The sequence below is a fragment of the Rhinoraja longicauda genome, chromosome 20 (assembly GCF_053455715.1).
Source record: "Rhinoraja longicauda isolate Sanriku21f chromosome 20, sRhiLon1.1, whole genome shotgun sequence".
Lineage (NCBI taxonomy): Eukaryota > Metazoa > Chordata > Chondrichthyes > Rajiformes > Arhynchobatidae > Rhinoraja > Rhinoraja longicauda.
In genome coordinates this window covers 22730037-22743950 of record NC_135972.1, presented here as the reverse complement: position 1 = coordinate 22743950, position 13914 = coordinate 22730037, and the positions used below count along the sequence as shown (strand labels likewise).

The window sequence follows — 13914 nt, the reverse complement described above, 5'->3', positions numbered from 1 at the left end:
AGTCTGCGGAAAGACAATATATGATTACAGTCAAGCCATTCACATTGTGCAGGTACATGATAAGGGAATAGCGTTCCATGCAAGATAAAGCCAGTAAAGTCCGATGTCTCAATGCCACCTTTAAGAACTCTCGCCAACCCTTTGATCACCTCTCTTAATGTCTCATCCGATTTCTCGGAAATTATTTTTCCTTCGCACCTCAGCATGTGTTACCAAATTCTCGATTCTCCTAATCTGGCCAAAAGACTGCATTTACCTGATCTATTCCTCTCATTATCTGGGTTCAAATGTTGGGGATGAGAAATATGTGTGAGAGGCAAGGCCTTGATAAGCTTGCTGTTGGGACGGCACTTCAGCGCAACGGGTGGAGCCGCTGCCTCACAGCGCCATGGAGCTTGGTTCGATCCCAACCTCGGGTGCTGTCAGTGTGGAGTTTGCACGTTCTCCCTGTGACCATGTGCATCTCCTCCGGGTGCTCTGGTTCACTCCCACATCCTGATGATGTGCAAGCTCCAGATTTTCCCTCCCTCCACCCCCCTCCCCCCAACTCACCCCTCCCCCACCTCTATCTTCCAGTCTGAATAAGGGTTCCGACCCAAAACGTCATCTATTCCTTCTCTCCAGCGATGTTGCCCAGCTGAGTTACTCCAGCATTTTGTGTCTATCTTTGGTGTAAACCAGCATCTGCAGTTCCTTCCTACACAATCACATCTGGTTTGTACTCATGGGGCTACAATCTCCAGCCGTGGATCTTTAACCTTTTTTGTTCCAGCGTTTGGCTCGTTCCACAAATTACGCTGCATCTGTGATTCATAAACATCACACTGTTAACCATTCTGCAATTCCATTTATGCAAACGTTTGAATTCTGAACTCGTTAGTACGCTCACTTTGGTTAGCGAAACAGGGTTAATGTCGGAAATTAAATCCAGCTTGCTATTTGTTTGAGAAAGAAAATTACCAGCCATGTTTTCTAATTAAGGTTATTGCCCTGGCTGTATACAAAATGCTGGAGCAACTCAGCGCGTTTGGCAGCATCTTTCGAAGAGCTTTTACTGTGGAGCAGACAAAATGTTTAGGAAGGAACTGGAGAAGGGTCCCGACTCGAAACGTCACCTACACCTTTTCCCCAGAGATGTTGCCTGTCCCGCTGAGTTACTCCAGTATTTTGTCTCTGCCTTTGGTATCAACCAGCACCTACAATTCCTTCCTGCACGTTATTGGCCTGGCTTTCTGCTTAAAGATCAGATACAAAGGTTAAACATGCTCCACAAGTAATATATTCTCTTGACAATGTAGGAGTGGGTAAATGGAAAATATATAAAGATAAAGATAGTTCTATAATTTAATTTTTTTTTTTTAAACTCAAGTGATTCCAAGCTGTTTTACTCAAGCCTGTGTTTGGAAACTGTGGTGAAATCAATATTTTGTTTGAATCAAATTCACGATAAGAGATTGCCCTGTTGAAATGTGAGCTGAATCCACCATGGGTGAAAAGGCAGCTCTAATGTCAATTCCAATTAAAGTGTTAGCTCCACAGAGGATTTTCCTCTGTACGTTCCAGCCCGGAGCAGAGTGCGAGTTTTTATCGGTTGCAAAGGCACCAGAGGGGGGGATGCAGCCGCCAACCAGAAACAACTGCTGGAGATCAGTCTGGTGAGAAGCTCAAAGGAGACAAAGGACACTGAGGTGGAGACGCAGTTCGGTGCATTTAAGGCTCATTGGGTGGTCATAACTCCACACTGACATCACCCGAGGCTGGGATCGAACCCAGCTCCCTGGCGCTGGGAGGCAGCGGCTCCACCCGCTGCAACGGTTGCAATCTTCAATCTTCCAATGGTCCTTCCTCTATGTTCTCCAGAACACAAGTCATACCGATATTTCAAATCAGATATAAATCAAAAGGCAAATGCAGGAAACGGGTCAGTGAGTGCACGTGGGCGTGGCAGGCATGGTGGCGCAGCGGTAGAGTTGCTGCCTCACAGCGCCACAGACCCCGGGTTCGATCCTGACTACGGGTGTTGTCTGGACAGAGTTTGTACGTTCTCCCCGTGACCACGTAAGTTTTCCCCAGGTGCTCTAGTTTCCTTTCACATTCCAGACGTAAAGGTTTGCAGGTTAATTTGGATCGGGTTCCATGCTGTATCTCTAAACTAAACTAAACAAAACTAAACTAAAGTAGAAACCTGCAGATGCTGGTTTACCAAGGAATAGACAATAGACAATAGACAATAGGTGCAGGAATAGGCCATTCGGCCCTTCAAGCCAGCACCGCCATTCAATGTGATCATGGCTGATCATTCTCAATCAGTACCCCGTTCCTGCCTGCTCCCCATACCCCCTGACTCCGCTATCCTTAAGAGCTCTATCTAGCTCTCTCTTGAATGCATTCAGAGAATTGGCCTCCACTGCCTTCTGAGGCAGAGAATTCCACAGATTCACAACTCTCTGACTGAAAAAGTTTTTCCTCATCTCAGTTCTAAATGGCCTACCCCTTATTCTTAAACTGTGGCTCCTTGTTCTGGACTCCCCCAACATTGGGACATGTTTCCTGCCTCTAACGTGTCCAACCCCTTAATAATCTTATACGTTTCGATAAGATCTCCTCTCATCCTAAATTCCAGTGTATACAAGCTAGTCGCTCCAGTCTTTCAACATATGATAGTCCCGCCATTCCAGAATTAACCTAGTAAACCTACGCTGCACGCCCTCAATAGCAAGAATATCCTTCCTCAAATTTGGAGACCAAAACTGCCACAGTACTCCAGGTGCGGTCTCACTAGACAATAGACAATAGCTGCCAGAGGAGGTAGTTGAGGTAGGTATTATTGCAACGTTTAAGAAACATTTATACAGGTGTATGGATAGGATTGGTACAGGGATGTACAGGGCCCTAGTGAGACCACACTGGAGTACTGTGTGCAGTTGTGGTCTCCAAATTTGAGGAAGGATATTCTTGCTATTGAGGGCGTGCAGCGTAGGTTTACTTGGTTAATTCCCGGAATGGCGGGACTGTCGTATGTTGAAAGACTGGAGTGATTAGGCTTGTATACACTGGAATTTAAAAGGATGAGAGGGGATCTTATTGAAACATATAAGATTATTAAGGGATTGGACACGCTAGAGGCAGGAAACATGTTCCCAATATTGGGGGAGTCCAGAACAAGGGGCCACAGTTTAAGAATAAGGGGTAGGCAATTAAGAACGGAGATGAGGAAAAACTTTTTCACTCAGAGAGTTGTAATCTGTGGAATTCTCTGCCTCAGAAGGCAGTGGAGGCCAATTCTCTGGATGCTTTCAAGAGAGAGCTAGATAGAGCTCTTAATGATAGCGGAATCAGGGGGTATGGGGAGAAGGCAGGAACGGAGTACTAGATTGTGAATGATCAGCCATGATCACATTGAATGGTGGTGCTGGCTTGAAGGGCCGAATGGCCTACTCCTGCACCTATTGTCTATTGTCTATAGAAGGATATGGGGCAAAAGCAGCCAGGTGGGACTAACGTAGATGGGGCATGTTGGTCGGAGTGGGAAGTTGGGGCCAAAGGGCCTATTGTCACATTGTATGACTCTATGAAAGACACAAAATGCTGGAGTGAGTCAACGTATCAGGTGGCATCTCTGGAGAACATGGATAGGTGATGTTTCAGGTCAGGACGGGAAGCCCAATATTAGATAATTATTAGTTTATTATTGTCATGTGTACTGAGGAACAGTGAAAGCTTTGTGTTGCCTGCTATCCAGTCAGCATGGACTATACATGATTATAATTCTTCCATTGTGCCATTGTCCACTGTGAACAAATACAGGATAAAGGGGATAACGTTTAGTGCAAGATAAAGTCCAGTAAAATCTGATTAAAGAAAGCTTGGTGGAGATAGCGTGAAGAGCCATGGATCTTGTGCATGATCTGATAACATGACATCTACTTGACTTTATTGACAATTGCTGTTAGTTTCACAGTCCGCTTCAAAGGGGCTGATCTGGTGAATATTCCTCAGAAAGTCCAGATCATTTGTTTTCTGTCGCTGTGAAGTAAAAAAATGTCGACCTTGGAATACAGCCTTGGCCTGCACGATCTCCCAGTTGCCAAATATTTTAAGTCCCCGTCCCATTCCTGTACTACCATCATATTTTGCTTGGACAGCTTACAGCCCAGTGGTATGAATATTGACGTTTCTAATTTCAAGAAACCCTTACATTCCCTCCCTTTCCCCCTCCCCCCACCGTAGTTGTCCTACTAGTTCCACTGATCGCATCTTTGTATCCCCTCATTATCACCTCTTCCCAGCCAACAATGGGCCGTTATGAGCTCCACCCTTCCTTGGTCATCTGGCCTTCACCGACCTCTAGTTCCTCCACACACCCCCTCCCCCCTCCACCCCCCCCCCCCCCCCCCCCCCCCCCACATTCAGACTGAAGAAGGGTTCCGATCCGTGGTTCATCTGAAGAGCAAGATATTTCTCACCATAAAGAGGACTTGACTAAGTCAGGTCCCCAATAGGGTGGCACGGTGGCGCTGCGGTAGAGCTGCTGCCTTCCAGCGCTTGCAGCGCCGGAGACCCAGGTTCGATCCCGACTACTGTTGCTGTCTGTATGGAGTTTGTACGTTCTCCCCATGACCTGCGTGGGTTTTCTCCGAGATCTTTGGTTTCCTCCCACACTCCAAAGACGTACAGGTATGTTAGGTGAATTGGCTTGGTATAAATGTAAACTATCCCTAATGTGTGTAGGATACTGTTGATGTGCGGGGATCGCTGGGCGGCCCAGACACAGTGGGCCGAAGGGCCTGTTTCCGCACGAAACTAAACTAAATTAAATGGCAACTTCGATCTTCTCAGGCAAGTGGCGGCACAGTGGTGCAGTGGTAGAGTTGGTCCCTTACAGTGCCAGAGACCCGGGTTGAATCATGATCATGTGTGCTGTCCGTATGGAGTTTGTATGCTCTCCGCGTGTGTTTTCTCCAGGTGCTCCAGTTTCCTCCCACACAAGACTTGCAAGTTTGTGGGTTCATTGGCTTCTGTAAATTGTCCCTAGTGTGTAGGATAGAACTATTGCATGTGTGATTGCTGGTTGGCACGGACTTGGTGGGCCGACGGCCATATTTCCACGCTGTATCTCTAAACTAAACTAAGTCCATGTCCCGCAGAAGGAGGATTCACAGCGAGGCAAGGAGACAAAGACACAAGAGAATGCAGATCCAGAAATCATGAACAAAAAAGTTATCATATTCCAAAATCCACGCCCTTTTGTGTTCTCCACTTATCACCCCCATCCTCAGTTTACTATCTCCGCCCATCCTCTCCTCCACCCAACTCATCTGCCAATCAGTCCGTCCTCATCTGAGTCCGCCTATCGCTTGAATAACACTTAAAGATCTGGGGGAAGTCAAAGGCCCAGACACCTTCTGTGGAGGGAAATGGATGGACTACGTTTTGGGGTAAGAAGGAACTGGAGATGCTGGTTTATACCAAAGATAGGCACAAAATGCTGGAGTAACTCAGCGGGTTAATCAGCATTTCTGGAGAAAAGGTATAGGTGACATTTTGAGTCAGAAAACTTCTTCAGATTGAAAGATAGAGGTGCGGTGAGATGGGGGGGGGGGGGGGGGGGGGTGGGGGAGCGGGACATTTTGAGTGGGAACCCGTATTCTGCCTGAAAGATAAATGTGAGGGGGAGGGGGGGATCTTTTGGTTCGGAAGCTGTGTTCAGTATGAAACATAGATGTGAGTGGGTGGGGGGGGGGGGGGGGGGTGACATTTTGGGTCGGAACCCTTCTTCAGATTGAAAGGTAGAGATGGGGAGGGGGGAGACGGTTTGGGTCAGGAACCTTCTTCAGACTTTAGGCAAGAGAAACTTTCTCAATGAGAGATGGGTGGACCCCAGTATATTGGTACCTCAGGCACCTGGAGGGCCCAGAATGAGCATTGTAGTTATTTTACAGCTTGTATGAAGTCTCCAGCTTCAATAATATCTCATTGTTTATTCAACACAGACCACAAGGTACAAATCCATGCCCTGTGCCGGCCAACTTCGAGGCGTGGATTTTTCGTGAGCAATAGTTTAGTGATTTTGACACATGCATCGCCAAATGCAATCCGCTCCACATGTGTCACCAATTAAACTCTGCAATGAAGCAGTCTGGACTTGTGCTCCACCTTCAAAGCAGTGCCTAGGGAATGCATTGTACCGAGATTAAAATGGTATGATCAGTCCTCAAGCCAAAATAGTGCCTGATTAGAAACCCAGATTCATTTCTGTGGTAGGTTGTAATCGTGTTATGCATGTACGGGTATGTACGCCACTCTGCCTAATGCATGTTGCTGGTGCTCTCTGCTGGTAGTTCTACCTCAACAGATGTAGTTTTAACAGAGATTATCACAGACACGTGGTCAATTAAATAAACGTAGGGAAAGAACTGTAGACGCTGGTTGATACCAAAGATAGACACAAAAAGTCTGACTGAAAGAGGCGGGTTTGATGATGTCATATGAATTGTTGCAAAGTGAGCAAAGGGCTGTACGTTCAGAGGGGGTGAGTTGGGGTAGTCGAAAAGTTAATTACAATACAATTAATAACGTTGAATTCCTTTCTGACCAATGGCGCTGTTTTAGTCATTTTCACAGTGAGATTCACATTTGAAGAGATGAGTTTTAAAACATCGCCTGAGCGATTGAGTCATAGAGTCGTAGAGCGTGGAATCAGGCCCTTCGGCCCACCTTACCCGCACTCACCAACAAGTCCCATTTACACTAGTCCCACCTGCCAGCGTTTGGCCCATATCCCTCTAAGCCGGTCGTATCCTTGTACCTGTCTAAAATGTTTCTTCAAAGTTGTGATAGTACCTGTCTCAACTACTTCCTCCGGCAGCTCGTTCCATACACCCACCACCCTTTGTGTTAAAATTAGGTTGTGGGGGGTGTGGGTGAAGAGCTTGGAGGCGAGAATAGGCCAGGACCTCAAGAGGAATACAATGTGGAGAACTGATTAAATGACTAGGGTGGAGGAAGGGGACAAGGGGGGGTGAGAGGCGGGATGTGACAAGTTACTTAAAATTAGAGAATTCATCATTTATACTGTTGGGTTGTAAACTGTCCAACGTCCCTGGAGAAAATGGATCTATGTTTTCCAGAGATGCCGCCTTGTGTCCTTTTGAGTCTCTTGTAATATAGACATATATCCCCTGTCTCCCCCTTACACGGTGTTTAGTTTACAGCCGAGATTACACTCAATTTAAATCATCACTCTTTGAAATTACCTCACACATTTTCCAGACTGTAACAACATATTGTTCCTAGATTCATGGACAGTTTCTTTCCAGATATCAACTACAGTGTGGTCCTAACCTACCACCTACCTCATTGGAGACTCTTGGACTGTCTTGAAATCATTTCTTTGTGGCTCACACCTGCTTCTATATCTAATCCTTGTCCAACCATCTGCCTATCAGGGAACTCCGTCGCCTGAGATCTGGGTCTCCGGTGCTGCATTCGCCGTGTTATGCGGAGGTGTTCAGTGTTTCTTTCTAGACCAGCCATGATCGAATGGTGAAGTAGACTAGGTGGGCCAAATGGCCTACTTCTGCTCCTATGACTTGTGAACATGTGAACATATGAGCTCCAGTTTAAGAATCCATCTTGAAATAAATGAATCAAACAGCCTTCAGCTTACAATATATTTAGTCTTGGTATCAGTTTGGATGTACAAGCACCAACATGCTGTTTATGATACATAGAGTTTACAAAACAAATCAACAGTCAAAGTCCCCGGCTCCCTCCCCTTCCAGCACACACACCAAGGCTTCCACTGCCAAACAAGCTCAGGAGAATTTCTACAGGTTGCCGTTACAAATCTGCCGCAGTTGCTGCTTCAAACTATGATGAAATCTGATGATAAATGGTTCACTGTCCCGGGTTAGGGCCAAGAGGAGTCATGGGATACAGAGATCATCACACCAGGGGCAATAAATTACCAGCGGGCGATAGGCCGCAATCGAGCCGCATGAGACACGTGTGTGTGCGCGTTCGAGTACGCTGACGGGCAAGAGCATGAGGCTTGAGGTTATGCAAGTTTCTATACCTATTTTTGAATAATGGAGAGTTTAGTAGCATCTGTCCTTTGGAATTAAGCCAGGCTTGAACCTACGGATAGTTCTTGGGAAATTCCCTTCCCTTCCCTCCCTCCCTTCCCTCCCTTCCCCCTCTTCAAAAGGACCGTGCGAGAGGTACCCAGCGCTTCCCGTGGCGTTTCCTCTCGCAGACGATGGGGCGGGAGAGCGGTTTACTTAAAGTTGCCGAGCTGGATAGCTGCCCGGTTCATGGCGCAGCGGAATGTGATCGGCTGGATCTCCCAGTAAGGGACAGGGTTGTTGAAGAGGCTTATCCCTGAGTACAGGTTCTTCTTGGCGTAGTAATCCTGGCCGCAGAAGTCGTTGGTGCTCACGGACGTGATGAAGTTGTTGTGGAGGTAAACTACCTGCGGGTGAGAAGGGAAGGCAAACGATAATCAGTGAAAAGAAATACAGGCCGTGTTATACGTCTTGTTTGCTTCTGGACTGTTCACTGCTGGATCTTGTGTTACAACGTAAACAACATCAGATCATTATTTCACTCGTGTTCTTGCATTCACCTATATTTTAAATGAATGGCATTTACTGTAGTTTAGTTTAGTTTAGTTCAGTTTAGGGTTACAGCGTGGGAACAGGTCTCGTGTACAGGTGATCATTAGTCAGCGTGGATTCGATGGGCCAAAGATCCTGTTTCCGCACTGCATCTCTGAACTAAACTAAAACTAAACATTAAGCAGTATTTGGATGAGCATTTGCATATCCAAGACATACACCGATGAGCCAAAACATTATGACCACTGACAGGTAAAGCGAATAACATTGATTATCTTGTTACAATGGCACCTGTCAAGGGGTCGGATATATTAGGCAGCAAGTGAACAGTCAGTTCTTGATGTTGATGTGTTGGATGCAGGATAAATGGGCAGGAGTAAAGACCTGAGCGACTTTGACAAGGGCCAAATCGTTATGGCCAGACGACTGGGTCGGAACATCTCTGAAATGGCAAGGCTTGTGGGGTGCTCCCAGTCAGCAGTGGTGAGTACCTACTGAAAGTGGTTCGAGGACGGACAAACCACAAACCGGCGACAGGGTTTTGGGCGCAAAAGGCTCATCGATGCGCGAGGGCAACGAAGGCTATCCCATCTGGTCCAAACCGACAGAAAGTCTACTGTGGCACAAGTCACAGAAAAGTTTAATGGTGGTCACGGGAGGAATGTGTCACAAAACACAGTGCATCGCACCCTGCTGCATATGGGGCTGCACACGGAGGACCAACAGCGTATTAGGCAGGTGGTCATAATGTTCTGGCTCATCAGGTCATAATGTTTTGGTTGATCAGGTCATAATGTTTTGGTTCATCGGTGTATGACTTGCATATGGCACAAGACTTGCATATGGACTCAGCGGGCTGTTCTGTACATTTTGTGCTAACCGGGAGATTGTGATTTTGCCTGGTGCTAAAGTATTTCACTGTACCTTGATAATAAAAAAATCATTGAACCATTGATAGTAGGCAATAGACCATGTGTTAGCAAATGGTGTTAGTGCAGATGGATACATAACGTGTGGGAAGGAACTGCAGATGCTGGTTTACACCAAAGATTGACACAAAATGCTGGAGTAACTCAGCGAGTCAGTCTGAAAAAGCATCTCGACCCGAAAGATCACCTATTCCTTTTCTGCAGAGATGCCACCTGACCCACTGAGTTCGTTCAGCATTTTGTGTACATCTTCGATGGATGCTTAACCGTCCATGTTAACATTGTGGACCCAAGGGCCTGTTCCGGTGCTGCATGACTCCAAAGATGTATATCTTACAATGATCAGTGGATAAAGTGGGCGGTTAGCCAGATCTACTGTGCACGATAGACAACGCACTCATCGCGGAGCGGGAGGTCCATGTACCTGTATGTATCGGTGGTCAGCCAAGCCAGCAGGGACCTTGAGCAGGGCGTTGTTGTCCATGTGGAGTTCTCTCAGGTACGGAGCGTTCTCCAGGGACCCGTTGTCCACAGAGACAATCTCATTGAAGCTCAGACCCAACCTGCAATGATGGGAGTCAATTAACCCAACACTGAGCACGTCGCCATGGCTTACAGGTTGATAACCAAGAGTCTATTGTCATTGAGTATCTACTCTCACTGGGAACTTAGGACCTGATGACAACAGGGTACCCGTGATCTCATCAACTCGGTGAAAGACGCTCTTTGGTCTGCCCGATCCTTGTTGACCTCCCAGCGGAGCGAGCTGTCCGTCAAGGAATGTTGCCGACTGGCCCACTGCAGACTGAGGGACGTGCTGAGGGACGCTCTGAAGCTCGGTGCAGCCAACGCCAAGGCCCTATGGGGGAGGACCACAGTCTAGGGTCCTTCCGCTGCTGGACATGGGGGGCAGGGTGTGGTGGAGAGAGACGCCCCTCCAAATAAGGGATATGTATGTAAATGTATGTAAATGTCTAAGTAAATGCCTGTATTGAATATGTAACCTCCGGAAATGTCGGATGGGTTTGTTTAAAAAAGATGTTTTGTAAATGATATTTATTACTTGAATAAAGTATTTTTTGATATAAAAAAAAAAAAAAAAAATCTTTAGGCATATACTAGACCAAGTGGACCCGTTGGGCCTAAACCTCTCCTGCATTGGTGCAGCACCCTGTCCTCCCCCCCTCCCCTCTCTCCTCAACCCCCCCTCCCATCCCTTCTCTCCCACTCCCCCCTTCCCCCCTCCCTCCCCCTCCCCTCCCTTCTCTCCCACTCCCCCCTCCCCCCCTCCCTCCCTCCTCCCCTCCTTTTAAACTTTAAAATGTGAATAACTTTAAAAATATAACACCGATTTCAATAAAACTACTTGCATTATCACTAAAGTGACCATGGTGAGTAAGGTGGGCCTAAAATTGTCATGCTAACATGTACCATTTTGGCTGAAGTTCGATCACAAACAAACAAACAAACGAGATTTTTAGTATATAGATATAAACTTGGTAGACAGATTTTTTTCAATACATGGTAGCTTAGGACTGCTCTTTAGTTGTTAAACCATCCCATCAACAACTAGAGTGCGGTTCTGAGCTACCGTCTACATCATTGGAGACCCTCGGACTATTTAAAATTAGACTTTATCTTGGACTATATGTTATTCACTTCATCGTGGATGGCTCGATTGCAATCATGATAGACAACAAAAGCGTTTCACTGTAGCTCGGTCAATTAGGCTAAACTGGCAGTATGTGACCTGGTCTTCAGTCCTTCACATATTAGAGTACGGATTCCTCGACTGTTGTTAGAGATTGTGCTTCTTACTTACCCTTACATTGCCTGTCCATCAAAATCAAGATCCAGTTCAAGCTAATTGATCACACCGTATCAAATTAACAGCTCGATAACATAAATAATCTCCTGTATACCCCTCCCCTGCCCCCTTCAATTTATCTCCCTTCCTCCAGCTTTATATTTGATTCCTCCTCTTCTCTCCTTATCCGACACCCCTTTGTCTAATTTTCACCTCTCCCCTTTGTCAGGAGGGATATGGATCATGTATAGGCAGATGAGATTAGTTTATCTTGGCATCACGTCTGGCACGAACATTGTGGGCCGAAGGGCCCGTTTCTGTGCTGTACTCTTTGTATTTCACGAAGGTTACTGACTGGGAAGAGAAGATGTACAGAAGACAATATAGTACAGGTTCTCCACCGATTTCCCGGCCTTGTTGGTTCCAGACCCTTGCCGTGTTCGCCGTTTTACCGGACAAACAGAGGTCATGGCGTCGGTGGGCCAAGACACCGGGCCGCAAAGTTGGCCGCGGACGTCGGCTGTGGGAACGGATCTGCCTGCTCCGGCCTGGCCAGAGTTCCAGAGCCCCGGACGCAGTGGGCAAATTCGACCCGCCGATAGGCCGCGGAAATCCCAATGGTGTCGAGATCGGCCGCCTCATCCGGTTTAGGCACCACATTTTCAGGGGGATTTCTGGGGGGCGGGGGGGATTTCAAGTGTTTTCTCGTAATTTTGTCCAGATTCAAGGAGGTGCCGGAACACCAATTGCTGGAAAATCGGTGGTGGACTTGTACAATATTAAAAGCCAAACCAACAGTGAGTGAAAGTTGGAAGAATCACTTGGTACAGTAGATCAGTGGACACACATAGACAATGCGCTGGAGTTACAGCTTACCTGACCAAGTTGTGGAGACCCTTCAATGAATCGGCTTTCACCCGATTGATTTTATTACCATCGAGATGGATTTCAGACAGGGAGCTCGGAAGATCTAGTTGGGTGGTTGGGGAAAGAAATCACTCAAAATGAATTAGGTGCAACTCTAAAAAACCTGGGAGAACAAAGTGTTCAGCCATAAACTTTTGCCCAATATATTCCGGGCTTGGGAGATTCCACACTCCCGCACTTCCCTGCTTAGGAGTGGTGGGATCTCAGCTGGAGGAGTCCATGAGGCATAGGAGCAGAATTGGGCCATTTGGCCCACCGAGTCTACTCCGCCAAGTGGGACTGTTGGCAGGAGCAATATGGATACTTGAACTGCTGTGACACTACTGTTTACCATAAAAGATAGCGTGCAATTATTTAATGCTGTTGCTTAATAAAAACGAACAATAGTAAGTTCGTAAGACATAAGAGCAGAATTAGGCCATTTGGCCCATCGTCTACTCCACCATTCAATCATGGCTGATCTATCTTTCCCTCACAACCTCACTCTCCTGCCTTCTCCCCGTAACCTTTGACACCCGTACTAATCAAGAACCTGTATTAAAAATACTAGAACTAGTGTGAACGGGTGATCAATGGTCGGTGTGGACTCTGTGGGCTGTATCTTTAAACAAAATTAAGAACTTTAGCAAACTACTAGATCAAGTGGACCCATTGGGCCCAAACCTCTCCTGCATTGGTGCAGCACCCTCTCCTACCCCCCTCCCCCTCCCCCACCTCCCTCCATCCTCCCCCTCCCTCCCCCCCTCCCCCCTCCCCCCTTTCTCTCCCCCCCACTCCATCGCCCTCAACCCCCCTTATCCCCCTTCCTCCCCCCTTCTCTCCCCCTCCCCCCTCCATCCCTCCCTAGGAAATAGATTTAAAGTTTAAAATGTGAATAACATAAAAAATATAACACTAATTTCAATGAAACTACCATTTTTACGTCGGGGGGGGGGGGGGGGGGGGTACTGTGGCGGCTCCCAAGGGTCGGGCCATACTACTACCGACCCCTCGGCACGGGAATGGACCAGTCCCGGGAGGCGGTCCTGGGCTCAGGTATATAAGGACAAGGTTTGGGCGCCAAGCCATTCCGGCAGACTAGACCCGTCTGATACCCACGATACAATAAAATATACCTTCCCGAAATACCTGGCTCCTTGCCTTTATCGACGCGCTACAAGGTGACATTTTAGGTCGACACCCTATTTTAAGATTCTCGATTAGGAAGGGAGTCAAAGATTACAGGGAGAAGGCAGGAGAATGGGGTTGAGAGGGAAAGGTAGATCGGTCATGATTGAATGGCAGAGTAGACTCGATGGGACGAGTGGCCTAATTCTGCTCCTATGACATGATCTTATGAACTTTTGCACCAGTTTCTCCCCTCCCACTCCACCCCACCAAAACTCCTTTAACTAGCTTTACACTGAACAACTGATGTATTCCTTTTGGGCTCACACCTGCTTATGTATTTAACCTTTGTCAAACAATCTGCCTATCAGGGAACCCCCTGGCCCGAGGTCATCTGTTGCCGGCCATGTTTTGTCCGGCCCCTTCTAACTGAGAGGGAAAGATAGATCAGCCATGATTGAATGGCAGAGTAGACTCGATGGGCCGTGTGGCCTAATTCTGCTCGTATGACTTATGAACGTACGAA

General features: G+C 47.2%; 1 protein-coding gene across 2 annotated transcripts in view; it reads right to left on the bottom strand.

The window, feature by feature from the left end:
• Positions 1–8193: 8193 nt before the first annotated feature.
• The window catches only part of dcn (decorin), a 39829-nt gene continuing 34108 nt past the window's right edge, over positions 8194–13914 (bottom strand). For both annotated transcript variants that reach the window (XM_078416589.1, XM_078416590.1), the window contains exons 6-8: positions 12231–12324; positions 9972–10110; positions 8194–8473 (exon numbers count right to left, since the gene is read on the bottom strand). In XM_078416589.1, the coding sequence (XP_078272715.1) occupies positions 8279–8473; positions 9972–10110; positions 12231–12324 (428 nt within the window). In that variant the 3' untranslated portion in view covers positions 8194–8278. The remainder of the gene's footprint in view (positions 8474–9971; positions 10111–12230; positions 12325–13914) is intronic.